Source organism: Prionailurus viverrinus, chromosome B3 (assembly GCF_022837055.1).
Source record: "Prionailurus viverrinus isolate Anna chromosome B3, UM_Priviv_1.0, whole genome shotgun sequence".
NCBI classification, from domain to species: Eukaryota; Metazoa; Chordata; class Mammalia; order Carnivora; family Felidae; genus Prionailurus; species Prionailurus viverrinus.
Genome location: NC_062566.1, coordinates 30,103,592 through 30,130,372, shown reverse-complemented (window position 1 = coordinate 30,130,372; position 26,781 = coordinate 30,103,592). Strand labels below are relative to the sequence as shown.

General features: G+C 37.8%; 1 protein-coding gene across 5 annotated transcripts in view; it reads left to right on the top strand.

Annotated features, from left to right (window-relative positions):
* The window catches only part of LRRC49 (leucine rich repeat containing 49), a 149,730-nt gene that overhangs the window by 62,602 nt on the left and 60,347 nt on the right, over positions 1-26,781 (top strand). For 4 of the 5 annotated variants that reach the window (XM_047863213.1, XM_047863214.1, XM_047863216.1 and 1 more), the window contains one exon: positions 24,603-24,750. In XM_047863213.1, the coding sequence (XP_047719169.1) occupies positions 24,603-24,750 (148 nt within the window). Of the gene's footprint in view, positions 1-13,391; positions 13,485-24,602; positions 24,751-26,781 lie in introns of those variants that run through there. The other variant, XM_047863217.1, reaches the window with a different exon arrangement.

Below are 26,781 nucleotides of genomic sequence, written 5' to 3'. Positions count from 1 at the left end.
TATCATCAACTTGTCTAACCCCCAGTAAGATGTTGGTATTTTTTATTGGGATTGCATTATGTTTTTAAATTAACTTGGGGAAGTGATCTCTTATGTTAAATCATTCTATCGGGAACAAATGGTGTATTTCCATTTAAGTATGCTTATTGTGTCTTTCAGGTGTGTTTGAAAGTTTTCCTCATATAGATTTTGCACATTTCTTGTTACACTTATTCCTAAGTATTTTCTCTTTTCTATTGATATTATATCATTATGCCTTCTAATGGGTCATTATTTGTGTATATGAGGCTATGAACACAGATTTCTGTGTTAATTTTATATCCTGCTACATTACTTAATTCTTTTATTGTTTGGGCTAGTTTTATCATTGATTCCCTAGGGCAGCACTGTGCAATAGAACCTTCTGAAGAGAGTGGAAATATTCTATAACTGCCCTCTTCAGTATTTTGGCCATTAGCCACATGTCACTGTTTAAGTCTAAAATAACATTAAGTTAAATAAAAGCTAAATAAAATTAAATAAGGTTAATAAACTTAACTGTTTAAATCCTCAGTCACACTAGCCACATTTTAAGTCTTCAGTGGCTACATGTGTCTAGAGGCTACCATATTGGTTCGACAGCTTAGCTCTGTGGTTTTCCAGGTATACTCTAGGTCATCTGCAAATAAAAATAGTTTTACTCCTTTTCCAATTCTTACACCTCTAACTTATTTCATGTGTTTAATCACATTGGCTCTTACCTTCAGTAAAGTATTGACTAGCAGTGGATTAGTGGGTGCTTCTGCCTTATTCCTGATTTAGTGGAAACGCCTCAAATGTTTCCACATTAAGTAAAATAACTGGCTGTCACGTATGTATTTTTATCTTTTGTTTAAGATCTTTTTATCATATTAAAAAAGTATCCATCAACTTCTATTTTCTTGAGTGTTTGCTTTCAAAAATAGGTGTTGAGGGGCGCCTGGGTGGCGCAGTCGGTTAAACGTCCGACTTCAGCCAGGTCACGATCTCGCGGTCCGTGAGTTCGAGCCCCGCGTCAGGGTCTGGGCTGATGGCTCGGAGCCTGGAGCCTGTTTCCAATTCTGTGTCTCCCTCTCTCTCTGCCCCTCCCCCGTTCATGCTCTGTCTCTCTCTGTCCCAAAAATAAATAATAAAAAAAAAAAAGTTGAAAAAAACAAAAATAGGTGTTGAAATTTTTCACAGGCTTTTTTCAGTATCTATGGAGATACCCAGATGATTTTTTTCCGGAGATCAATTAATATCGTAGATTTTATTAACAGATGTCCCAATATTGAACAAACTGCATTTCTAGAATAGATAGAATTTGGTCAAATTGTATAATTTCCTTCATGTGGTGTTGAATTTGGTTTCCTAATATCTTATTTAAAACTTCTGTGGGGTGCCTGGGTGGCTCAATCAGTTGAGGAACCAACTCTTGACTTCAACTTAGGTCATGATCTTGTGGTTTGTGGGGTTGAGCCTTGTGTCAGGCCCTGTGCTGGCAGTGAGGAGCCTGCTTGGGATTGTCTCTTTCTCCCTCTGCCTCTTTCCCCCGCTCAAGTTCTCCCTCTCTCTCCAAATAAATAGATAAATATTTTTAAAATATAAACAAAACTTTTGCAACAATACCTGCAGGTGGCATTGATCTATTATTTTTTCTTGTTTAAAAGTACTATTTTTACCAGATTTAAGAGTCAAGGTTATATTTGCTTCATAAAAAGAATCAGTAAGTTTTCCTTAGTTTTCAGTGCTCTTGAACACTATGTGAGGCATTTGTGCTCTCTGGTCTTTGAAGTTTTGGTAGAATTTCCCTGTGAACCCACATGTGTGTGTTCATTCAGAGAACGGAGGTTGATATAATGTCCTTGATTCTTTGCAGGCAAAGTCTGTTTCAATACTTACCTCTTCTTTTGTGCTACATAAACAATACAAAATGAATAGGAGGACGGTGGTATTCCAATAAAACTTGATTTATGGACCTCTGTCTCTCTCTGTCTCAAAAGTAAATAAACATTTTAAAAAATTAAAAAAAAGTAAAAGGGACGCCTTGGTGGCTCCGTCGATTAAGCGTCTGACTTCGGCTCAGGTCATGATCTCACAGTTTGTGAGTTTGAGCCCCGCATCGGGCTCTGTGCTGACAGCTTGGAGCCTGGAGCCTGCTTCGGATTCTGTGTCTCCCTCTCTCTCTGCCCCTCCCTCACCCCTGCTCACCCTCTGTCTCTGTGTCTCTCTCAAAAATAAACATTAAAAAAACAAAAACAAACTTGATTTATGGACACTGAAATTTGGATTTCATGTAATTTTTACATGTCATGTTATTTACATGTTATTCTTCTTTTGAGGTTTTTACAATTATTTAAAAATATAGACTGTTACTAGTTTACGGGCTGTACAAAAACAGGTGCTAGACCATGTTGGTCCATGTCCTATACTTTGCTCACCACCAGTCTGTCTTTTTCTTTTCTTCCTTCCTTCCTTCCTTCCTTCCTTCCTTCCTTCCTCTCTCTTTCTTTCTTTCTTTCTTTCTTTCTTTCTTTCTTTTATATTTATTTATTTACTTTGAGAGAGGGTGTGTGAGAGAGGGGGGAGGGGCTGAGAGAGAGGGAGAGAAAGAGAGTCTTTTTAAAAAATTTTTTTTTAATGTTTATTTATTTTTGAGACAGAGAGAGACAGAGCATGAATGGGGGAGGGTCAGAGAGAGAGGGAGACACAGAATCTGAAACAGGCTCCAGACTGAGCTGTCAGCACAGAGCCCGACACGGGGCTCGAACTCACGGACTGCGAGATCATGACCTGAGCCGAAGTCGGATGCCCAACCGACTGAGCCACCCAGGCACCCCGAGAAAGAGAGTCTTAAGCAGGCTCCGCACTCAGAGCAGAGCCCGACATGGGGTTCCATCTGACAACCGCGAGATCCCGACCTGAGCCTATACCAGGAGTCAGAGGCTCAACTGACTAAGCCACCCAGGTGCCCCGACCACTGGTCTTTCTGAAACCCTTTATTGTTGGCATCTCTCTTCTATGCAGAAGATATATCTGGGCCTTGTTTTGATGGCCGAATTGAAAATCTTTTTCTTTTAATAAATGAGTGAAGCCCGTTTACATTTCTTCATGTGACTGAAGTCTTTCTGTCATATAATCTTCCATGTGTGTTATGTTTATACTTGCTATGTTCTTTACATGTTGTGTTTACTTTTTCAGATTTCTTTTGGTATTTGGGAAGTTTTATATTTTTGTTTTATTGGTTCCTTTTTGTTTGATATTATTTAATTGCCTTAGTCCCAGTTTTTTTTCATTGACATATAATTGACATAGGACATCGTGCAAAGTGTTGATGTGATACACTTAGCTACTGCAAAATGATTGCCACCATAGCATTAGCCAAAGCCTCTGTCACGTCCCATAATTATCATTTTGTTTTTGTGGTGAGAAGAATTAACATCTGGTCTCTTGGCACTTTTGTTAACTACTTTCACTCTGCTATGCATTTGATCTCCAGTCGTCCCCTGTTTTCTTGCTTCCTCCTTTACCACCGTGCCATCTTTAATGGTATTCTTCAACTCTTACATATTGTCTACCCGATAATCATTAGCTTATTTTACTTTTCTCTTTCCTTCTCCAACCTTCTGTTTTTTTAGCTGCATTGCTTGTACTTCCCTGCACATAAAGCACACTCTATGTAATACATAGCATGTTGTTGTTCCACCTGGGTTCCTGCCTTTAGTTTAGTCCCAGAACGACAATTAGTCATTGAGTGCTCGTCCCTAGTCCTTTCACTCGGGCTTCCTCGGTCACCTCCCAAGGGTGAAGGCCAGCCAGTGTATTCCTCAGCAAGGGCTCATGGGTACTGAATGGTCCCATACCTCTTGTGCTGCAGAGTTTTTCTGTACCTTGATATTTGGAAGATAGCTTGTCTGAGCATAGCATTCTTGATTCACTCATCCAGTCTTTGAGTTTTTCAAAAAAAATACAGCTGCATTATTTCTTTGCATCCAGTGTGTAGGGTATCTGATGCCAGTCTGAACTTCACTTTTGATCTTTGTGCTTAGAGGTCATGAGGCTTTTTTTCTTTTATTTATTTATTATTATTATTTAATTTTTAAAGTCTAATAATTTGTGAGGATATGTCTTCAGATGGATCATTCTGGTTCTGTTTTCCCAGCTAACTGTTGGGCCATTTCAGTATATACATTTTGGTCTTTTCTTATTTCCAGAAAGTTTTCTTGGGTTATAGTTTTAAGTATTGGTTCTGTTCAGTTGTTTTGTTTTTATATTTAGGATCTCAGATCACACACACTTGGTTTCTTCTTTTGTTTTCTTCTGTTTCAGCTGCTATTGGCACACTTTATTTCTTTGTTTCATTTTCATTCTCTTGCTTGTTTTTCTGTCTTTCTTCAGTGTTCCTTAGTAAAATTTTATTTGTATCTATTTTCCCTTGGGGCCATGGTAATTTAATCTTTGTGTGATGATTTTGGCTTTTCCTTCCATTTCTTTCCTAAATTCAATCGACACTCTTGTCATTTCTGTTTACTGTCCAAATCTGCTTTTAATTTTTAATATTCTTATTCAAGGTGGGTTATCCTAGCTCCAAATGCTTACTTGAGGATATTGAATTCAGTGTGCAATGTTGTATTACAGTTTTCTCCATGTTTCTTTTGGGGGGTGGATTTGATTTCTGTTCTTCAAATACTTTGTATATATTTAGTCTGGTTTTGCCTATTTGTTTTATGGGTTTGGGCGACTTATAAGAATCTTTGGTCAAAGGTGTCTTCTGTTGGTGCAGCAAAGTACAGTTGGGGCATGTGTGTGTGTGTGTGTGTGTGTGTGTGTGTGTGTGTAAAAAGGATTGTATATCCTTTTTAATCTTTAATTTTTTGGTGCTCTTTTACCTTGCAAGGCTCTCAATCTCCCCTTTGCCCATTTTCGCTTTCACTATCCAGTCTCCAAACAGCTCGTCTACTTTCCTTTCTATCTTCTCAAAAGCACTGACTTTTTGAAGACTGCCCCCTCAGATCACGTGTTCCTTAAAGTCAGTTCCTTGTAGTACATGCTCAGGTCAACTAGCACTCTTACAGTATTGTTGCACCTACTGTGGACCTTCTCTTTCTGCTAGTGATTTTGGATAAGTTTTAGACCCACTATCAGCTCCTCTTTTCTTTCTTCCACACAGTTTTTCATATCGCCCTTCCATATTCCCTACTTACAGGTAATTTGATACTTGGGCCTTCTCTGTCTTTTAGTTATGTTATGGGCATTGGTTTTATGTAATTTGTTCTTCTTGGCAGTTCTGTATTGTTTTTGGAAGGTGAGTTGGGACTTTCAGTCCATCTCTTTATTTACTTCATATATATGCATATGTGTGTATCCACGTGTGTGTGTAGTAGGTGCATATACGTATTTCCCCTACCAGAATGCAATTTTCTTAAGAGTAGCAATTGCGTCGTACTCATCGGTCTTTAGCACTAATGTCAGCCCCGATCATGTAGTGTTCTTTCAACTTTCCTTTATCCTGTTAATGATTAAAACAAAGTTGCAAATAAACTCATCTGTCACTTATGATAGCAGCAGCTTGCATCCTTGACTACTCTTGTTGTCGCTTGCTGCCGTCGAAGAGGATGCCAGAGCAGGTGGGATAGGTAGTTTTGAAGATCAATATAACTTACGCCCCCACCGGTGGACACTTATGTTGTTTCCGTTTGGTGCTGATCATGAACATGCCAGAGAGAGAGAGGAATAAAATAGGTACTGTGCCTACACATTTTAAACTGCGTGGGCTCACTATATCCCTTCCCCCACCAAATGATTTTATTCTCTGTTTGCTACACAAATTCCTTCCAAACTCTACTTCAGAGCCTCTTTTGAAATAAGATTTAAACTATTCAGTATTCCTTTATATTTTCTCTCCATTATTATCCCTAATTATCATGCCAAGACCAAGATATACTTATTTATATCTGATAATAATTCTGTTTTTGCCAACAAAACCTTACAATATAGCCCCCCAAATTCATTACCACAAACAGAATCTCTGCCAAGTTTACTTCTCATATATGTATTTGTTATAATTTCTCTCCATTTTAATATGGGAGGTTCCTTCCACAGATGAGTAGAATTCAGCAGGTTAAGTAAATTAGGTTATTCCCCAAACATTGAAATATTACACATGTACTAAAATAATAACATAGGAATAATTAGTGACATGGAAAAGTATTGGTTAAATGTAAAGGAAGCAACATACAAAGCTATTTTATGTAACATGATCTACATTATGTTAAAAAATATATAAACTAGTATATCTTTAGGAGAGATTTCACATGGTTTAATTTTGGTCTTACACTTTTCCAGATTTTCTTAATGATTATGTGTTTTATATTAAGAGAAAAAAAAGGAAGGCAGAAAGGAACAGCTATGGAGCAGGTGGCTGATGTATTCTCATTCCATATTTAAGATTTTTGTTGCATACTTTGGGATGAGGTGAAGTTTTTTTTTAATTTTCAAATGTTTATTTATTTTTGAGAGAGAGAGAGAGAGAGCACGAGCCTGGGAGAGGCAGAGATGGAGAGGGAGACACAGAATCCAAAGCAGGCTCCAGGCTCTGAGCTGTCAGCACTGAGCCCGATGCAGGGCTCAAACTCACGAACCGGGAGATCAGGACCTGAGCCGAAGTTGGACACTTAACTGACTGAGCCACCCAGGCGCACCCTTCCCTTCACCATTTTTTTTTTTTTTTAAAGAAACACTACTATTATTATTTCATTCCATGTTTGTTATAGCAAAGACAAAGAGTGCAGAAATGTGTAAGGCAAAAAGCAAATGTACCATGCTACAACCCCCAGTCTCAATTGCAGTCTTAAGAGTTTGATGAAAACTTATAAGGAAGGATTCCACTAGATTTTTGTTCCTAGGCCAACACTACTGACACACGAATAATATTTTTACAGTATGGAATCATGCTATATAGTTTTTCCTCGGCTTGCTCTTTTAGGTAGCAATATACTATAGATATTTTTCCATGTTAGTACTTGTAGGCGGGGGGATAATGTAAAAAACCTCACAAGTATAGCATGTATACACTAGCAAGGATAGAATAGTGATTCAGAAATTTTAACCGATGTATCATGGGCACTGTTGAGTCAGAATAGATGCTAAACTGGGTCTCAAGGCCCCTGCTGTGCCAAGGTTACTCTTTTTGCTGCCAAAACAACAGAGGTTCAGGACACTTCATAGCTGGGTCTGGGACACTTAGGCCTCTTGGGGGCAGTGGCCTTTACCAGCTGGCATGGAATTATTTCAGAATTTTAACTAATACAGTTAGTTGTACCATGTGAATATCAGCCTTGTTTGTCTGTCTCATTCTTTTTAATGGCTACATTCAATTTCACTGTATGAATTAATTTTATTTTATGAGGCCCTTTTAGACCATTTGTCATTTTCAATGATGAAGTTATTCCTTTGATGAAGTTTACATCAGTGGTCTCAAACCCGACTCTGCATTAGGATCACTTCTAGAACTAATAGAATAATATAACCATGACCTTACCCCTAGCAATTCTGATTTAGATATGGATGGGTTCTAGGGCTTTGTGTTTTTTAATGAACTCCACAAATGATTATGATGCCCAGTCAGTATTAGAAGCTACCGAAATATGGGGGCACCTGGGTGTCTCAGTTAAGCGTCCAACTCTTGGTTTGGGCTCACAGGTCATGATCTCATGGTTTGTGAGTTCAGGCCCCTCATTGGGCTCCTCATCGAGCCTGCTTGGGATTTTCCCTCTCCCTGTCTGTCTCTGCCTCTCCCCGCTCACTTGCTCTCTGTCACTGTCAAAATAAATAAACCTGAAAAAAAAAGAAATGTAGAAGCTACCGAAATGTGGAAGAATTAATATTTTAAAGTAGGACAAGATTGTGCAATTTGTCCGTGTATACAATGTGTACAATATGTCGATATAACAAGTATTGGTGAAGATGTGAAGCTACTAGATAGAGCTCCCGTACCTGCCAGGAAGCATGTAGATCAATAAATCATTTCGTAAAGCTCTGGAAGTGTCTATTAAGTCGAAAGTAATAGCAACCCTTATGACTCAGCAATGCCACTCCTAGGTATAAACTCCACAGAAATGCTTAACATGTTCACCTGAATGTTCTTAGTTGCACGATTTATAATAACCTCATATACAAACAAGCCAACTGTCCTCCAACAGTAGAATAAAGTGTGTTTAGTGGAATACTACCCAGCAATGAGAGTCATCAAACTACAGCTACAGGCAATATGAGGCATCTCAAAAAATATGTGAAGCATAAGAAGCCAGATTCAAGTGAGTGCATATGAGTGAATTTCATTTACATAAAGTTAAAAAATAGGCAAACCTTATCTATAGTTAGAATCAGATGAGTGGTTACTTTAGAGAGGAGTAACGGCTATAAGGGGAAACAGGGGCAGGGGGCATCGGGGTGTGGGTTGTGGGGATGGAAGTCTTGTCTTTCTAGCTTGCTAGTATCTTTGGCTGGTTTAATAATTACATTGACATAGCACAGATTAACAGGAGAAAAACAAATATAATTACATATGTTCGGGAGCCCCATAAAAATATGAGTCCCGAGGGCAAATCGAGCAGTTGCTCTGTCTCTGCCGTCAGGGCGAAGGAATGGGATAGGGGCGTGGGGCTTCAAAGGCAAGGAGGATTATTCACAGGACACTAAGAAGAACAGATATTTGGTAATTAGATGTCTGCCCTGCCGTATATATAGATCTTTCAGATAAAAAATTATCTCTGATAATAGCTCTCTTTCTGAGCCAGGCCCCCATCTAAGTTCTTTTAGGTAGTTAAAAGTTTTACCTTTTAGAAAGCTAAGAATTTTACCTTTAAATAAGGTAAAAGTTTTTCTTGAGCCTCTGGGTCTTAATTGCCATCAGCTCAAAATAATCCACAGACCAAAGGGGCATAGTTTGGAGTCCTGTATATTTTCCCCCATCAGTCCCACTTCTGAAACTTCCCCAAGAAGATTCACAGTCAAGAAGCTGAGTTGGTAGAGTGGTGCATTTCTTTGAGCTAGTCTCTTAGTCCCGAGGGTAGGTCAATTCAGTTAGACAGTTGTGTCTCATGTGGACTAGGTGCGTGCACTCAGGTATTTAATATGAGGCATTTCTATGGAAACAAAAGAAAAACAATAGTTAATGATTGGAGCAGATTATAATCACAGTTTCTGGGATTCTGGAAGGCAGCTAATCAAGAAGATACGTAGATGGTTGGCTCAAAGCATCTTTAGATAGAGTAAGGGCAGGTGGTGGCAATCTGATCGGTTCTCCTGATTTGTACTTTAAATGTGCCTGGTGATCTTTCTAATTGGCCATATAGCAACAGGCATGGAGATTGTCCATACGTGTACTGTTGGGATGATTTCTCTAAAGTTTATATCACACGGTTCAGCTTTAGCTTACATGACTTCAGAAAAAGGGCAGTTTTAGTTCTCACTGATTCCATGTCAGAGGGTGAGAGAAAAGTTGGGAGATGCTAGTTCAGAGAGTTGCAACCAAATACTGGAGGAAACTAAAAATTCGGATTCTAGTCCATTTCACCAGTAGAAAACAAAACCTCAAAGACAATTAATGTATTAGAAACTGATATCCAGAAAGGGCTATTACTGACACATAATTTTTCTGTTTACAGTCATACCCATTTTAGTCAGAGATAACCACAGTAAGACTAATTTGTTTGCAAATTAAGCCTAGTTTCAATAAACTTTGCCGGATTCTTTACAGAAGTGCAGCCAGAATGATGATTGATCATGTAGAATCTTTTAATCTGCTCTGTTGGAACTTTTCTTTTCTTTTCTTTTTTAATATTTATTTATTTTTGAGAGAGAGAGAGAGAGAGAGAGAGAGAGAGAGAGAGAGAGAGAGGAAGGGGCAGAGAGAGCCAGAGACACAGAATCCAAAGCAGGCTCCAGGCTCTGAGCTGTCAGCGCAGAGCCTGACATGGGGCTTGGACCCGTGAACCCATGAACCCTGAGATCATGACCTGAGCCGAAGTTGGATGCTCAACCAACTGAGCCACCCAGGTGCCCCGTCTGTTGGAACTTTTCATAAGGAATCTCAGATTAGTCTTTTAAAAACTCTCATGAAGGAAACAAAGACGCCAAGCCAAGGTCTCACCATCAGACGTTGCACGCAATACCTGTAGATCTGAATGGGTTCCTCTCTTATTGAGGTCCCCCAAATATCCTGAGGTTTCTGAGCTTGCCAGGAAGTAGCATTCCTTTCTCACCTAGTGAGACTGCTGGGAACCCTGTAAGCAAGGTATCGGGCCAGTTTTTCCAAGGGGTTTTATTGGCTCCATAAAGTCAACCTTAGTTCCTTAAAGCTGTCTGGCATATCTGATTCTATGCACATGCTCAAATACGACATCCCAGCCAAAGCCTTGGCAATATAATCAACGTTTCCGGTTGTGTCCTATTACAATGAGAATAGATTCTTATTGAATTTATGCAAATAGCTGTATTGGCATGAAAATGAGAATACTAAATTCCCCAATTCTGGATGGATCAGGTAGGGAGAAAAAGAAATTGTTTCCTCTTTGTTCACAAATTGTTGTACCATTTGTATACAAATTGTTGAACCATTTGTACCAAATTGTTGATAGCTTAAGAGAAAAGAGAAAAAGGTTTCCTTCAACCTGGTAAAACAAAACATAACAGAACCAACAATGTTCCAATGAAAGAAATCATAAAATTTATAATTGTTCTCATCATTTCATTCAGTCTTATGTTATTCTTTTTCTCCTTGAATCCAGTTTTTTCATGAGTTCTGTAAATTCTTACCCAGTCACTTTTATGAACTTAAAGTTATCAAAAGCCTAGATATTTCAAAAGTCCTTCCTTTGAACCTCCTTGAAAATGAAGTACTTTTGAAGTAATATTTTTGCAGAGCATCAGAGTAAAACAATAACTATCTGTAACTGACAAAAAACTATAAAATGCCCATTGTTAAAGATCTGATGAAATTCATTATAACAGTATTGATAAGGAAATATGTTTATTTTTGTGGCTCGCAACATTTTGAGATAATAACTGGAATTATGATAATACCATAATCAATAGTGCTCATACTGAATCTTTACCAGAGTCACTGTATCCAAGGAGGTAGTTCTACTAATCTGCTAATTTAGAAAATTACACTACTTTAGCTTCCATCAGATCCTGTAGGCAGAAATCTGGGACACTGACATGATGATTCTTCCCTTATGCTGGATTTTGTCCAAGGTCCCAACATCTCTCAGCTACATTGTAAAGACCCCTTCGTGGTCACCAACTGTAGGGGAGGAAAAATTTCCCTTCTACCATGCTAGGTTCTTTGGCTGGTTTAATAATTAAATTGACATAAGGCAGATTAACGGGAGAAAAACAAATTTAATTACTTGTGTACAGGAGCCCCATAAAAATGAGGCCTAAGGGCCAGTCAAGCAGTTGCTCTGTCTCTGCTGTCCTGGGCTAAGGAATCGGATAGGGCCGTGGGGCTTCAAAGGTAAGGAGGATGATTTATAGGATGATAAGAAAGCAGATATTTGGTAATTAGATGTTTGCCCTGCCATACTCTTTCAGATAAAAAGTTACCTCTGGTAAAGCTTTCTTTGTGGGCCAGCCCCCACTCCCACCCCACCCTTCCCCTGCCTATTTAAATTCTTTTAGGTAGTTAAGGAAAAGGTAAAAATTTTTGTTGAGTCTTCTGGGTCTTAATTGTCTTCAGCTCAATGTAATCCACGTACCAAAGGTCATGTATTTTGGGGGTCACATATTCTGTTCTCCATCAGGGTAATGTTTTCTTTCTTAACCTGGGGACTGTTTACATGGGTATGTTCAGATTGTGCAGAATCATCACACTGTGCATTTATGATTTGTGGACTTTTTTGTATGTATATTAAAAGTGATAGAAAGTTCAAAAACCACCGGAAAATCATCAATAGAAAGAAGTTCCTCCAAATAACGGAATTATTTCATGGTGGAATAATAAACATACTTCCATTAACTTTAAAAGAGGAATTTGGTCTGCAGTGGTATGCTTGAGCCAGCTTGTGTTGGCTCACTACACCAGTCTATGTGCATCTTTTCAGTTCAGCAACATCATCTTGGTAGTTTGAAATCGGCCATGCTGGGAATATTTACACCATAGGAATTGACAAGTACTATATCAGTTTGTTGTTGTTTTCCCAGACTGCTGCTTACCTACACGGTGCTGAACTTAGATCTCTTTGCAATATTATTTGGCTTGCTTTATAGCCAGTGTAATTTTTAAACAATTAATATTAATGTTGAAAATGGCTAAAATGAGCATGCTTTTTAGAATTGTTATCACACTTTGAGACTGCAAAGAATCCTTCTCTTTTTCTTCTGTAAATTTGAGGAGACTTAGGGGTGCCTGGGTGGCTCAGTCGGTTGAGTGTCTGACTTAGGCTGTGGTCATGGTCACACAGTTTGTGAGTTCGAGCCCCGCGTTGGGGTCTGTGCTGTCGGTTCAGAGCCTGGAGCCTGCTTCGGGTTCTGTGTCTCCTTCTCTCTGCCCCTCCCCCACTCACGGTCTGTCTCTCTCTCTCTCAAAAAATGAATAAACGTTAAAAATTTTTTAAAAAAATTTGAGGAGACTTATTTGTATCCACATGTCGATTCATAAGAGGAAATATATCATCAAGAACTTTGTCACCTTAAATTTGGTTTCAGTGTCATAAATTAGCATTATAAGAATGTGACCATGACTTGAGATCTACTTTTGGTAATTAGAGTCATTGTGAATCTCCTGAGACTGAAGCTGTGTTGCTTTTGTCTTTTTACTGCTAGAAAATGAGTAAGCTAATAGAGAAAGCTAATAGAATTGTCACCTAGAATTCTGAGACACTCAGTTCTGTGCTCATGTCTTTTGTCAACCAGGTGCTTAGGGACATGATAGATACTGTCCTTGTTGAATTGTTGTCAGTGCCATTGTTGCAGCAAAAGATGTCTAAAGAGGCAGTTTAACATTTTTCTCTATTTTGTTTAATTCTTCATGTCTCTACCTCCTCCTGTTTACTTTCTTTCTGTTTCTATCATAGCCATAGTCTTCTATTTATTTCTCTCTGGTATCACTTCAGCTTCTCAAATATTAAAATCTTGTAAACACTGTGACGAGTGGGTTAAACTTTTTGAATAGTTTCCCCAAGGGAAATTTGGCGATCTTTTTCATGTATGTGAAAAAATTTTTTGTTTCAGCCATATTTTTGCTTTGTGACAAAAAAGAATGGGCTATTGTTAGAATGCGTCTTTAGAATCTGTAGAACCATCTTGTTTCCAGGAACCCCTACTATTGTTGTGCACTAAAAAGAATTTTAGTGACTAAGTAACTAACATTACTTAACAAGTAGCAACGTAGATGATTGTTTGTTAAGGAGGACCAAAAGAAGGGAACAAGAAAGTAAAAGAAATGTAAATGGAAGAAAAAATGTGTTCTAGTTTTGCTTAAGGTATGTTAAAACTAATTATTGGTTTCAGCTGTTGTTCACCTATTCTTTTTTAAATAAAGTTCCTCATCATCTTTTCAGTGTTTTAACAGTAATTGATGATCATTGTCTGGATCTATTATTTATTTAGTGATTACAAAATGGTGATATTCCATCATTCGTTGTCCTTTTAAGTTCTATTTCTTCTATAAGAAAAAGACTTTCATTAGCATTTTGATTACCCTGAAGAACAGTTTATGCAGGAAAGGGATGTAAATGCTTTATTTCCTTAATTTATATCCACTGCCTTTGACATTTTTACTTTAATTTTTAAAATATTTTTCTAGTCTGTAGAAGTTCTGTGTCTTTTCGGATCTTCTTGGAGTTTACTGGTATTTTCAAACCTGTTCTTATTTCTTGAAATATGTTTTTATATCCTATGTTTTGTAATTCAATTATGTGAAAAAGTCTTAGACAGTCAATGTCATCTGTGGTTTCTGCTGGCTGTCAGTCAGAGTGTTCTATTTCCTTTTGAACTGTGAACTATATATTTTGGGGAGGGGGGTACCTTATCTTTGGGAACTTTTTGAGATCTTGTATGAACGTAGGTTCCTCCATGGAGAAATTTCATTTGTTTCTGTCAGATGCCAATAGGTATAAGCAGCCTTAGACTTCTTCAAAATATCACTTCTCTTGAAATGTTTTAGACCACCCATTTAGTGTGGATTCAGGATGCAAATTGTGGTTTGTGGTTTCAAGTAATCAGGGAAGAATTCTCCTTCCCTATTAGCTCCGTGTTTTGAGACGGGCAATATATCTGGGGTAGTGGGTAGGAAAGCTTATGTCTAAATAACTCTATATTGAAAGTCTAGTTTTTGGGTCTCAGATATAGGACAGATCTCCAGTTAGACTCTCCAACTTGGGTAGCCTCTGGTATTTGTTTTCTGTCCCCTAGCTTTGAAGATCATATGAACCAAAGTTCAAGTTCATTGGGTCCAGTAAGTGTCCTCAGAGCTCTCTGGGTTCTCACCTTCACTTTTTTTTTTTTAACCTGTGTATTTCTCATTTTTTTAGGAGGTCATGGATGCATTTGAGATTTTTAAAATATATTTTATTTAGCATTTTTAGCTGTTTTTGCAAGAACAAAAACTCAGTCTACAAACTTCATTCTCTCCAGTATACAACACCTTCATTATATGCTATTTTAACTGTGCTTCATTCTTTAATACTTAATTATATGTTATCATATAGATTTTTCTAGCTATTTTATACTTATCAGTTGTGTATATGTCAGTCCTTGTGAGAACACTTGATTATTCTAGTGTTCCATTTCATTTCAGCCTGCTAGATACATAGTAACTGTCCAGTAAAATTCTCACTGATCGATGTAAAATAAGTGAGCTTTTTATGAAGATTGTTTTCAGAGAATATGGTGCTTTAATGGTATGAAAGAGTAAAACCCCCTTTTCTAAAGTACCTAACTTACTTTTGGGAGAAGTTTCTAATTGGAGAAATTTGACTGATACTTGGGGGTTGTTAGTTAAATATCTATGTGCTCTGTTTGTATATATGGGAATTTTATTTTTTCTCTGTATTTTATTAAGTAAGCCTAAAATGGACTGAAATATGTTCCTTTCCTTTTGAGATGTGAGTTTTGGTCAGTAGGGACACACTGTTCCTCCGTAGGTTCTTTAGCAGATATGAAGCCGATGAGGCGTCGGGAGAAGACCACTAGGGGAAGAACAAATACATGAGTAATCTGGAAAAAGATTAAAGTCAAATTATGAGTTAGGTGTCGGCCTTTGGACCCAAGCTTTTCCATTCTGGGGACTCCGAAGAGGCAAGCAACTGAGTGTTCTTAAAAAAAAAAGACTGTTCTTAAAAGGCAGTAGTACTTTACTATACTTACCATTCTGTTTCCAGGTGGCTTTGTTTTTGTTTTATAACCTGACCTTGATTTTCTCTGGTTAGGTAGTATGTAACCCTTCATTAGCCTGGATTTGTACTTAATGAGACTTCTTTCATTTGATTAGAGAATGTCTTTAAAATCGTATGTACCTTGTCAGTGCATTTCTAGGAATGTCTGGCGTGTTTATTGGTCAAATTCCTGGCAGATGGAAATGAAATTTTGTGAGGAATCTTCTGGATCAAATATGGATTTATTTTTACCTTAATGAAACTATTCAAAACATAAAGACTTTAGTCTGAGTATCAGTGCTAGCAGCTGACCTGGAAAGGGTTGCCAGGATAGTACCTGCTAAGGATTGCAATGATTTTCCCACTCCTGGTGCCTCTTTGGTTGTGCTTGAATTACAGACACAGACCAGATGGGCATCAACATATCTCCTAGATGTCTGAAGTGCTTCATAATGACTACATTCAGTGGACATAATATTTTCTTCTGTAGTCACTAATGTGCTTTGTATTTGAATTCAATGAAGACAGTGTGTAGTTTTGTGTTTAACACCATTAGTTACATTCCCCAAAGGAATACTTGGGCTAGGAACAGTTACAATCATTTTAGTTTGCAATTATACTTGCAATAAGAAATAAATCATAGACTCTACAGTCTAAGTTATAAATAGACATTAAATAACAATAGGGTGCCTGGGTAGCTCAGTTGGTTAAGTGTCTGACTCTTGATTTCAGCTCAGGTCATGATCTCACAGTTTGTAGGATAGAGCCCCATGTCGGGCTCTGCATTGACAGTTTGGAGCCTGCTTGGGATTCTGTCTCTCTCTCCCTGTCTGTCTCTCTCTCCCTCTCTCTCTCTCTCTCTCTCTGTCTCTCTCCATCTCTCTGTCTCTCTCTCAAAATAAGTAAACAAACAAACATATAAAAAATAACAATAAAATCAGGATTTACTTGCAATAAAATGTTTTCCAGCTTCCCTCTGCTTCTGGACATATTATTTCCACTTTTCAGTGCATATACCTGGTTAGTGACAGATATCAGATCATAATGATTCCTGATAACATGATATCCTTTAAATAATTCTAAGACTAGTGTAAGAAAAAATTTTTATTAAGTTTTAGATCAAAGATAAGCCTCTGGAAATCATATCAATTCATCATAGTCTTTCACTCACTCACCAAAATTATTGCACACTCACTGGATGCTGGGGGCTATGATAGGTTTTGGAATAGTGATCACGGTACATTTCTAGCCCTCAAGAACCTTATAGTTTAATTCTGTTTAGATATGCTGGGCCATTGAAGAAAAATACTCTTCAGCACAGAAGAGTTCTCTTGCCTGTACTGGCCCTGCCTCCGCTTTTCACATCACTGCATCTCTTAAAGGTCGAAGTTAGTATCCCATCCTGTGGTAGTTGGAGGAAAACTTAAAGAAAGCCTTTTTGAAATATGTCCTAAGGGCCATGGGTCACCAATATAACATACCGTTCCAGACAAGGGAGACCTGATAGATGAAAAGGTGATTTGTCAAATGACAAATTTTTTTACATTTTAAATGTCTTTGTAAATCAATTTATCGATATATAATTTACATGTAACAAAAAGCACGCATTGTAAGTGTCGAGTCAATGAATTTTGACAAAGTGCACAGCCTTGTAACCACCACCCAATCATTATTAACCTAGAGAAAAAGCCGGCTGTTACTCTAGATTCCTCCCTTCCTCGCATCCAAGTAAGTACTAGTTTCTGTACGTGCTACATCCTAACTTCCATAGAACCTATCCTTTCCTCTTTACTCTCTTTCGCTTCTGCCTTAGTGTTTGATATGTTAGAGGCTGGTTCCTTTTTTACCTCTATTTACTGCAGTCTGTAACTAATTTTTTGCTCTTACTTCATTTCTTTCCTTTATACTTTCCATAACGTTACCAATTATGTTGATAGTTACTAGTTATTGTAATCCTGTTAGCACCCGCCTCCCTTGCTTAAACTCCCTTGATAGGTCTTCAGTCAGTTCACATTCTCAGATCTCAATTTCTGAGTAAGAGATTGTTTCTCAGCAACTGCCGTGATGGTGACATTATTTATCAATAGGAAGTATACATAGAGAAGTAGGTTTGTGGATTGAAGACGATGACTTTGTTCACTTAACAATGTAGGGAAACACAAATTTGCCTTGTGTTTCAGTTTTGAACTTATCAGAAGCATCTTTGATTTTAGCTTTATGTAAACAACTATGAGGGAAGGAGAGAAGCATTTTTCAAACGTCCGTTAAACATCAGAAACTATTCTGAGATGTTTTATATTGATGGGGAAAAACGAATTTTGTTACTGCTAGGTGGGAAAAATTTGCAATGTTTGTTCAAGTTTATTTATACTAGTAGTGATTATTAAATTTAACGATCTCTCATTTTCATCTGCATATGCTAGCCTTTTAAAAAAATGTCTTCCCAACTGATAGTGTTTAGATGCCAATACCCCCAAACACCATACGTAGATTCAGTGCATTCCCTATCGGTATTCCAACCGCATTTTTTGTAGAGGTATAAAAACTGCTCCTAAAATATATAGAGCCACAAAAGACCCTGAAATAGCCATAGGAATACTGAGAAAGAATAACCAAGCATCACATTTCCTGATTTCTAAGCTACAGTCATCAAAACAGTATGGTACTAGAATAAAAACAGACAAATACACCAATGGAATAGAATCGAGAGCTCAGAAATAAATCCAAGTATATCAGGTCAACCAATATGGACAAGGGAGCCAAGAATACTCAATGGAGAAAGGACAGTCTCTTTAATGTTCACAGGTGGAAGAATGAAACTGGACTCCTGTCTTATACCACTCACAAAAAATAACCCAAAATGGATTAATGACTTAAATGTAAGATCAAAACCACGAAAGTCCTAGAAGAATACACAGAAATAAACCTTCAGGACCTGTGTTTTTATTATGATTTAAAAAAAATGATACCTCAAGCACAAGCAACAAAACAAAAAATAAACAAGTACTGCATCAAAGGAAAATCTTCTGTACAGCCAAAGAAGCTATCAATGAAGTGAACAGACAACCTATGCAATGGGAAAAATATTTGCAAACCACGTCTCTCATAAGGGATTCATATCCCAAATGTATGAAGAACTCATACAACTCGATAGCAAAAAAACAAATAACCCAATTAAAAAATGGGCAAAAGACCTGAATAGACATTTCGTCAAAGGAGATATACAAAAGGCGAACAGGTACATGAAAAGATGTTCAACATCACTAGTTATTAGGGAAATGCAGATTAAAACCGTGGTTTTAATATAATGAGTTATCATTTCACACCTGTTAGAATGACCATCGTCAAAAAGAGAAGAGATAACAGATGCTGGTATGGATGTGGAGAAAAGGGAACCCTCGTGCGCTGTTGGTGGAATTGTAAATTCATACAACCACGATGAAAAACAGTAGGGAGAATTTTCACAAAGTTGAAAACAGAGCTACCATATGATCCAGCAATTCCACTTCCTGGAATAGGTCCAAAGGAAATGAAAACTAACTTGAAAATGTATCTGCATCCCCCTATTTATAGCAACATTGCTACAATAACCAAGCCTTGGAAACAAGTTAAGTGCCCGTCAGTGGATGAGTGGATAAAGAAGTTATGGTGTATATATGTGAATGTTGTTCAGCCATAGGAAATGAGGGAATCCTATCATTCGTGACAACATGGATGGACCCTGAAGGCATTATATTTCACCCTGAGTGAAGTAAGTCAGACAGAGAAAGATAGTTACTGTGTGATCTCACTGATGTGTGGAATCTAAAAGCAAAATCAAAACCAAGCTCACAGAAAGAGATCAGACTTGTGGTTACCAGAGGTGGAGGATGGGGTGGGGGAGAATTGGAGGAAGAGGGTCAAAAGTCCAAACTGCCAATTATAAGATAAATTAGTACTCAGGACTAATATACAATATGATGACCACAGCTAACACTACTGTATGACATATAGGAAAGTTATTAAGAAAGTAAAAACTATGAGTTCTCATCACCGGGAGGAAATTTTTTTTTCTCTCTTTTGTTCTTTCTTTTCTTTGTATTGTATCTATATGAAAAAATGGATGTTAGCTGAAGCTATTATAGTAATCATTTCACAATATATATAAAGTCAAACCACCATGCCGATGTATGTCAATTGTTAATAAAACTGGGGGAAATTGTCTTCCTAAAATTATCTAAATTTGTCTCAAAACCCATAATGAGCATATGAGTTGTGAGATTTACCTATTAGATGATAAAGATAATCTCTAAGGTAAAAAAAAAAATAGGAGAGGATCTTTTTACCTTGAATGGGAGAAAAATAGAAGAAATATTTAAATGTGACAATAAAAAAAGGGAACTTTAGTCTTACCATATACCTTGCCTTGACCTTAATTGTCAACATATAGGTTATTTTCTATACCATAAATATTCTATATCCCCTAGCTTTTCTTACACAGGAAGAAGGGATATTCAATATAGTGCCTGAATAAAGAAAGTACTCTTAGGCCTAAATGTTTACATTAGTTATTTGAATAGTCATCAAATTTTGATGATTCTAACATAATGATTTTAACTAGTTATGATTCTAACATAAATGATTTTAATGATTTTAACTAGTCTTCTCTGGGGTATCATTTAGAAAAGCGAGTATTCCCTTCTTTAAAAAATGGAAGTCCTCAAAAAATTAAAAATAGAACTACCATTGAGTAATTCCACTTCTGGGTATTTATCCAAAGAAAATGAAAACACTTACTAGAAAAGATACCTGCATGTTCATTGCAGCATTATTTATAGTAGCCAAGATACGGAAACAATGTAAGTGTCCATGGACAAATGAATGGATAAAGAAAATGTGGGATGGATGGATGGATGGGTGGATGGACGGACGGACAGACAGACAGACAGGGAGAGATATATAATGGAATATTATTCAGCCATAAGATAGAATGAAATCTTGCCATTGGTGACAACATGGATAGACCTTGGGGTATAATGCTAAGTGAAATAAGTGAGACAAAGAAAGACAAATACCATATGATTTTACTTATATGTGGAATCTAAAGACAAAAACAAAAACCAACAATAAAAAAGCAAAACAGGTTCATAGATACAGAGAACAGATTGGTGGTTGCCAGAAGCAGGGGGCTGGCAGTGAGCGAAATGGGAGAAAGGAGCCGAAAGGTACAAACTTTCAGTTCTAAAATAAATTAGTCATGGGAATGTAATGTATGGCATATTGGCTCTTACTAATAATACTGTGTTGCATATTTGAAAGTTGCTAGGAGAGAAGATCTTAAAAGTTCTTACCACAAGAAAAAAATTCTGTAAAAAAGTTCTGTAACTGCGTGTAGAGATGGGTATTAGACTAGATATATTGTGGTGGTCATTTCACAATTTACACAGATATTGAATCATTATGTTATATACCTGAAACTAATATAATGCATATCAATTATACCTCCATTTTTTAAAAGACCCAATCAAAATCCCAGCAAGCTGATATCAATGAATGTGTTCTAAGGTTTAAATGGAAAAGCTAAGACCTTGAATAGCAACACAATACTGAAGAACACAGCTGGAGGACTCATACTACCCTATTTCAAGACTTGTATTAAGGTACAATAATCAAGACAGTGTGGTATTGGTGAAAGAGTAGACAGATATATAAGTAGAAAAGAATAGACGACCTAGAAATAGATTCACACAAATATAGTCAAGTAATCTTTGACAAACGAGCAAAGGCAATTCATTTGAGAAAGGGTAGTCTTTGCAATAGATGAGACTGGAAAAATAGGATATTTACATCTAAAAAAAGAATCTAGACATAGACCTTATATGTTTTACAAAGTTTACTCAAAATTGATTGTAGACTTAAATATAATACACAAAGCTATAGAACTTCTAGAAGAAAATTTAGGCAACCTTGGGTTTGGTGATGAATTTTTAACGTTTATTTATTTTTGAGAGAGAGACAGACAGACAGAGCTCGAGCAGGAACAAGCAGAAAGAGAGGGAGACGCAGAATCTGAAGCAGGCTCCAGGCTCTCAGCTCTGAGTATGTTTCAAGTATGTTAGCAAGCTATCAGCACAGAACATGATACGGGGCTCGATCTCATGGACTGTGAGATCACGACCTCAGCCGAAGTGGGTCAGTTAACCGACTGATCCACCCAGGCGCCTTGGTGATGAATTTTTAAATAGAATACGAAGACCATGGCACATGAAAGAGAAAATTGATAAGTTGAACATCATTAAAATTAAAAACTTCTGCCCTGTGAAGACACTTTCAAGAAAAATGAGGGGCACTTCGATGGCTCAGTCGGTTGAGCATCCCACTTCAGTTCAGGTCATGATCTCATGGTTCGTGGGTTCGAGCCCCATGATAGGCTCTGTGCTGACAGCTCAGAGCCTGGAGCCTGCTTCGGATTCTGTGTCTCCTCCTCTCTCTGCCCCTCCCCGGCTCACGCTCTGTTTCTCCCTGTCTCTCAAAAATTAATAAATGTAAAAAAAATTTTTTTTAAAAAGAAAAATGAAAAGGCAAGTCACAGACTAGGAGATATATGTGCAAATCATATACCTGATAAGTTATTTGGGTATATTTGTATATATGTATATATTTATATATCCATGATATACAAAAATTAAAAACACAAGAAATAACAGGTGTTTGTGAGGATGTGGAGAAAGGGGAACCCTCCTGTACTGTTGGTGGGAATGCAGCTGGTGCAGCCACTCTGGAAAACAGTATGGAGGTTCCCCAAAAAGTTAAAAATAGAAGTACCTTATGATCCAGCAATCACACTACTTTGTATTTACCCAAAAAACATGAAAGCACTAATTCAAAGGGATACATGCACCTCGATATTTATAGCAGCATTGTATACAATAGCCAAGATATGGAAGCAGCCCAAGTGTCCATCGACTGATGAATGGATAAAGAAGATGTGGTATACACACACACACACACACACACACACACACACACACACACACAATGGGATATTATTCAGCCATAAAAAAGGAAATCTTGCCATTTGCAATGACATGGATGGAGCTAGAGAGTGCTATGCAAAGCGACATAAGTCAGAGACAAACACCCTATGATTTTACTCATATGTGGAATTTAAGTAACAAAGCAAACAAGCAAAGGGAAAAAAAAAATGAGAGAGAGAGGCAAACCAAGAAACATACTCTTAACTGTAGAGACCAAATTGATGATTACCAGAAGGGAGGTGAGTGGGGGAATGGGTAAAATAGGTGATGGGGATTAAGGACTGCGCTTGCCGTGATGAGCACAGGGTGATGTATGGAAGTGTTGAATCACTAAATTGTACACCTGAAACTAATATTACGCTGTATATTAACTAAATGGAATTTAAATAAAAACTTTTAAAAAAAGAAGATACAGAGATGGCAAATGCATAGGAAAAAATGTCATCCTTTGACATTAGGAAATTGCATATTAAAACAATGAGACCTCTACACACCTTTTGGAGTGACTATTATAAAAAAAAAAAACCTGACATATAGCAAATGCTGATGAGAATGCGGAGCTGGTAAGAATGCAAGATGTTACAGCCACTTTGGAAGACAGTTCGGCAGTTTCTCATAAAGCTACTAGTCTCACTATATAATCCAGCAATTGCACTCTTAAGTATTTACCCAAGTGAGTTGAGAACTCATGTTCACTCAAAAACCTGCAGACAAATATTTATAGCAGTTTTATTTATAATCACGAAAATCTGGGAGCAACCAAACTGTGGTACATCCAGACAATGACATACTAGTGATAAAGAGAGAGAGAGCATGTGCTGTGAAGACACAAAAAGACACGGAAGAAGCTTTTTTTTTAATGTTTATTTTTTTGAGGGAGAGCGTGAGTCGGGGAGGGACAGAGAGAGGGGGGACAGAGGATCCAAAGTGGGCTCTGCGCTGACAGCAGGGGGCCCAGTGTGGGGCTTGAACTGACAAACTGTGAGATTATGACCTGAACTGAAGTCGGACTCTCAACTGACTGAGCCATCTGGGTGCCCCAAGACATGCAAGAACCTTAAATGCAAATGGCTAAGTGACAGAAGTCAGTCTGAAAAGGCTATATTCTGTATGGTTCCAACTATATAACATTTGGAAAAGGCAAAAACTGTAAAGACAATAAATAGATCAGTGCCAGAGATTCAGGGAAAGAGGAGGAGGGTTGAAGTAGGGGATTTTTTTAGGATCATGGAACTATTTTGTATGATACTTATGCATTTGTCAAAACCCACAGAACTTTATAGCACAGAGTGAACCGTAGTATATGCAAATGTAAAAATAATATTTAGGAGGTTAGAGGACCCAGGGAAGGAATGAATATAGACTATGACAAGAGAAGCTAACTGTATTTCAAATGTATGAACCAACCCCCCTTGAAGGGGTGAGGGGGGGGGAGGTGTTGACCTAAGTAACTTTGGAATGAGTATGTAAGACTAAATGCTAAAGGAATTACACATCACAGTTATACTTTAGTTAACAAAGTTGTTTCCTGTGGGGGTTCAGGTTGAAAAATGCTGATACCACTATGCATATATTCTGGAATTAAACAATTAAATAAATGGATGAGATGGTGGGAGTCAGATTTCTCCTTGCTGGAGTAGGAATTTACAGATAAGTGAGGGAAAGAGGCTAGAATGATCCTTTTGATAATAGAATTGGGGTACATCAGTGTGAATTCATGTTTAGCCTAACATAGACATAAATGATTAAATATTACAGGTGTTTGTATACACACATGTTAATATTCACACATGCATGTCCTTGCTCTGTTGGCAGAGGGCCTGAAAAAAATGACACCCCAGGAGCAAAAAGTATATCCAGCCACCAGATCTTTGGTTCCGTAGCCTTCTCCAATAAAAGGAACCATGGCTCCTTCGAGAAATGGCTGATTCTAGGACTGGGGTCGAAAATACATAATACGAGTCTAGAGAATCTTTTAGTGCCAGAAAGCAAGGGATGAATTAATTAGTAAATAATTGTGAATTAAAATGTGCTATACTGCTACAAGATGTTAATAACAGAAAAATGGGTGCAGAGTATATGGGAACTCTATGCTATTTTTTCAAGTTTTCTGTAAACCTAAAACTATCCTACAGTAACGTATAGTAAATAAATGAAAGTACTGTTGGAAGGTCTCACAATAATCCAGCGGTTTCTGTCTCTCCCACAGTTTTGAAAGTGTTTGCTGTCTTGCTGACTCTTCTTCTCTCTCAGACATCACTTTTGATGGCAATCCAATAGCTCAAGAGTCATGGTACAAACACACTATCCTTCAGAATATGATGCAGCTGCGCCAGCTAGATATGAAGAGAGTTACGGTGAGAACTCTTGTGAAGCGCTTGCCAAATTGTCTTCCTTACTGTGGATTGGGAGATTGGGGTGCATGTTCTTTGCTTGAAATGCTTCTTGGTTCTAATAAACTATGTTATCATTACAATATAATTCATAATTATACGTACAAATTTTTTTTTTACCACCCGTCCCTTATTTCCAATTTCATCGAATAGCGCTGTTTAAATAACAGAAATTCACCTGAGTACATTTGAAAGATCTAATTGACTTTATTAATCAATTCATGAATTGGGCAGCATCCTCTCTAGCAAGTAGAGAGGTGCTCCCAGTGATTACAGAAAAAGAAAGGTTTTTAAAGGTAGAGAGGGAGTGGAAAAAGGGAAATTATTAGCAAGTTGTTGTAGGCAAGGTCACCCCTCTGAAGGGAAGGGAAGGGAAGGGAAGGGAAGGGAAGGGAAGGGAAGGGAAGGGAAGGGAAGGGGTTCATCAGTAAACTTCCTAGTGCTGATGAGGAATTTCCCAGGTTGACTGGTTACAGGTTACATTTTGGGATGGGGAGGGGAGGGGAGGGGAGGGGAGGGGTTCATCAGTAAACTTCCTAGTGCTGATGGGAAGGGAAGGGAAGGGGAGGGGAGGGGAGGGGAGGGGAGGGGAGGGGTTCATCAGTAAACTTCCTAGTGCTGATGAGGAATTTCCCAGGTTGACTGGTTACAGGTTACATTTTGGGAGGGTCAAAACTACACTTAGGTTACATAGTAAGTCTTGGTTTATTCGCTTGGGGCCTTAACAAGTGACACTATTTTTGGTCTTCTTTCCCTCTTTCTTCTTCTCCTCCTCCTCCTCCTCCTCCTTCTCCTTCATTCCTAACCTTTTATTTAAATTAATCATCACAACTGGTTTCCATTCTGGCTTAATACCCAACTAATAGTTTAGTTTGGAATGGATGAGTAAAAACATCATTAGTAAGTTACATAATGTAATGTTTTGAGAACGTGAGTGCCAAAGCCAGACCGCTTGAGTCTGGATCCTCGCTTGACCATATTCTAGCCGAATGACCTTTGGAGATTTACTTAACCTTTCTATATCTCATTTTCCTCAAAGTAGAATGGGAGGTCATGATTATGTCATAGAGTTGTTGTCAAGATAAAGTACTAACCCTTAGAACAGTGTGAGGCTCGTAGGAAGCATCACATCGAGCTGTTGTGTGTGATGCCATACCTCTCAGAGTCATTCTCTTTTATTCGTTCTATCTGCATGTTAGGTATTTTCTATACTTAGATGTTTTAATATGGCTCCTGATCTAAGTGAAATGCTACACATGCACCTTCTAGGCATACAGTGCACATTAGCATATCATAGGTTTCAAGAAGCTCTGTAACAAACTTGCCTTAATTGGTTTCATTGCAGCCCATATTTATTCAAATGTTTTCCTATCTCAGAAAACACCCATTAATGATCTCAGTTCAGTAACCCCAGAGCTAGAAAAATATCCTAAACCTCCACTTGTTTTCTGACTTCTAGACTCTGCTAATTTTAATGTGGATTTTGAGTGGTCAGCTATTCAAGTGCCAATTGACTCATTGTCTAGGATCCATTTTCACAATGTGCACATTTTACATTTCTGTCTTAGCAATATCGTGGCCATCTAAGGTAGCCAGCAGATAGTTACAAGTGTTGATGAATTCGTGCATGCCAGGGGTCTTCTAGGGCTCTGCCTCTCTTTGTTCCAGCATGGAGATGAGGTTCTTTGTCCTTAGTTTCTTCAGATCTATCTATCCTGCGAACACTGTTTCATACTTTTACCCTTATCTCCATGTCTTTCTTAATTGAGCATCTTTGGTACTTACAGTTGCTCTTCCTGGTGAGATTGAGATGTTTGGGGTATGAAATGTTGCTAACTCATTTGTATAAATTAGTACTTAATTATATATTATGTTTCTCATAGTGAATTTCTGTCAGTCTTGCCTACCCAACTAATGTATACAATCCTCAAGGACAGAAGCCATTCTTCCTCCTTGCTCGATACATACAGATGGTCTATATACATGTTTATTTCC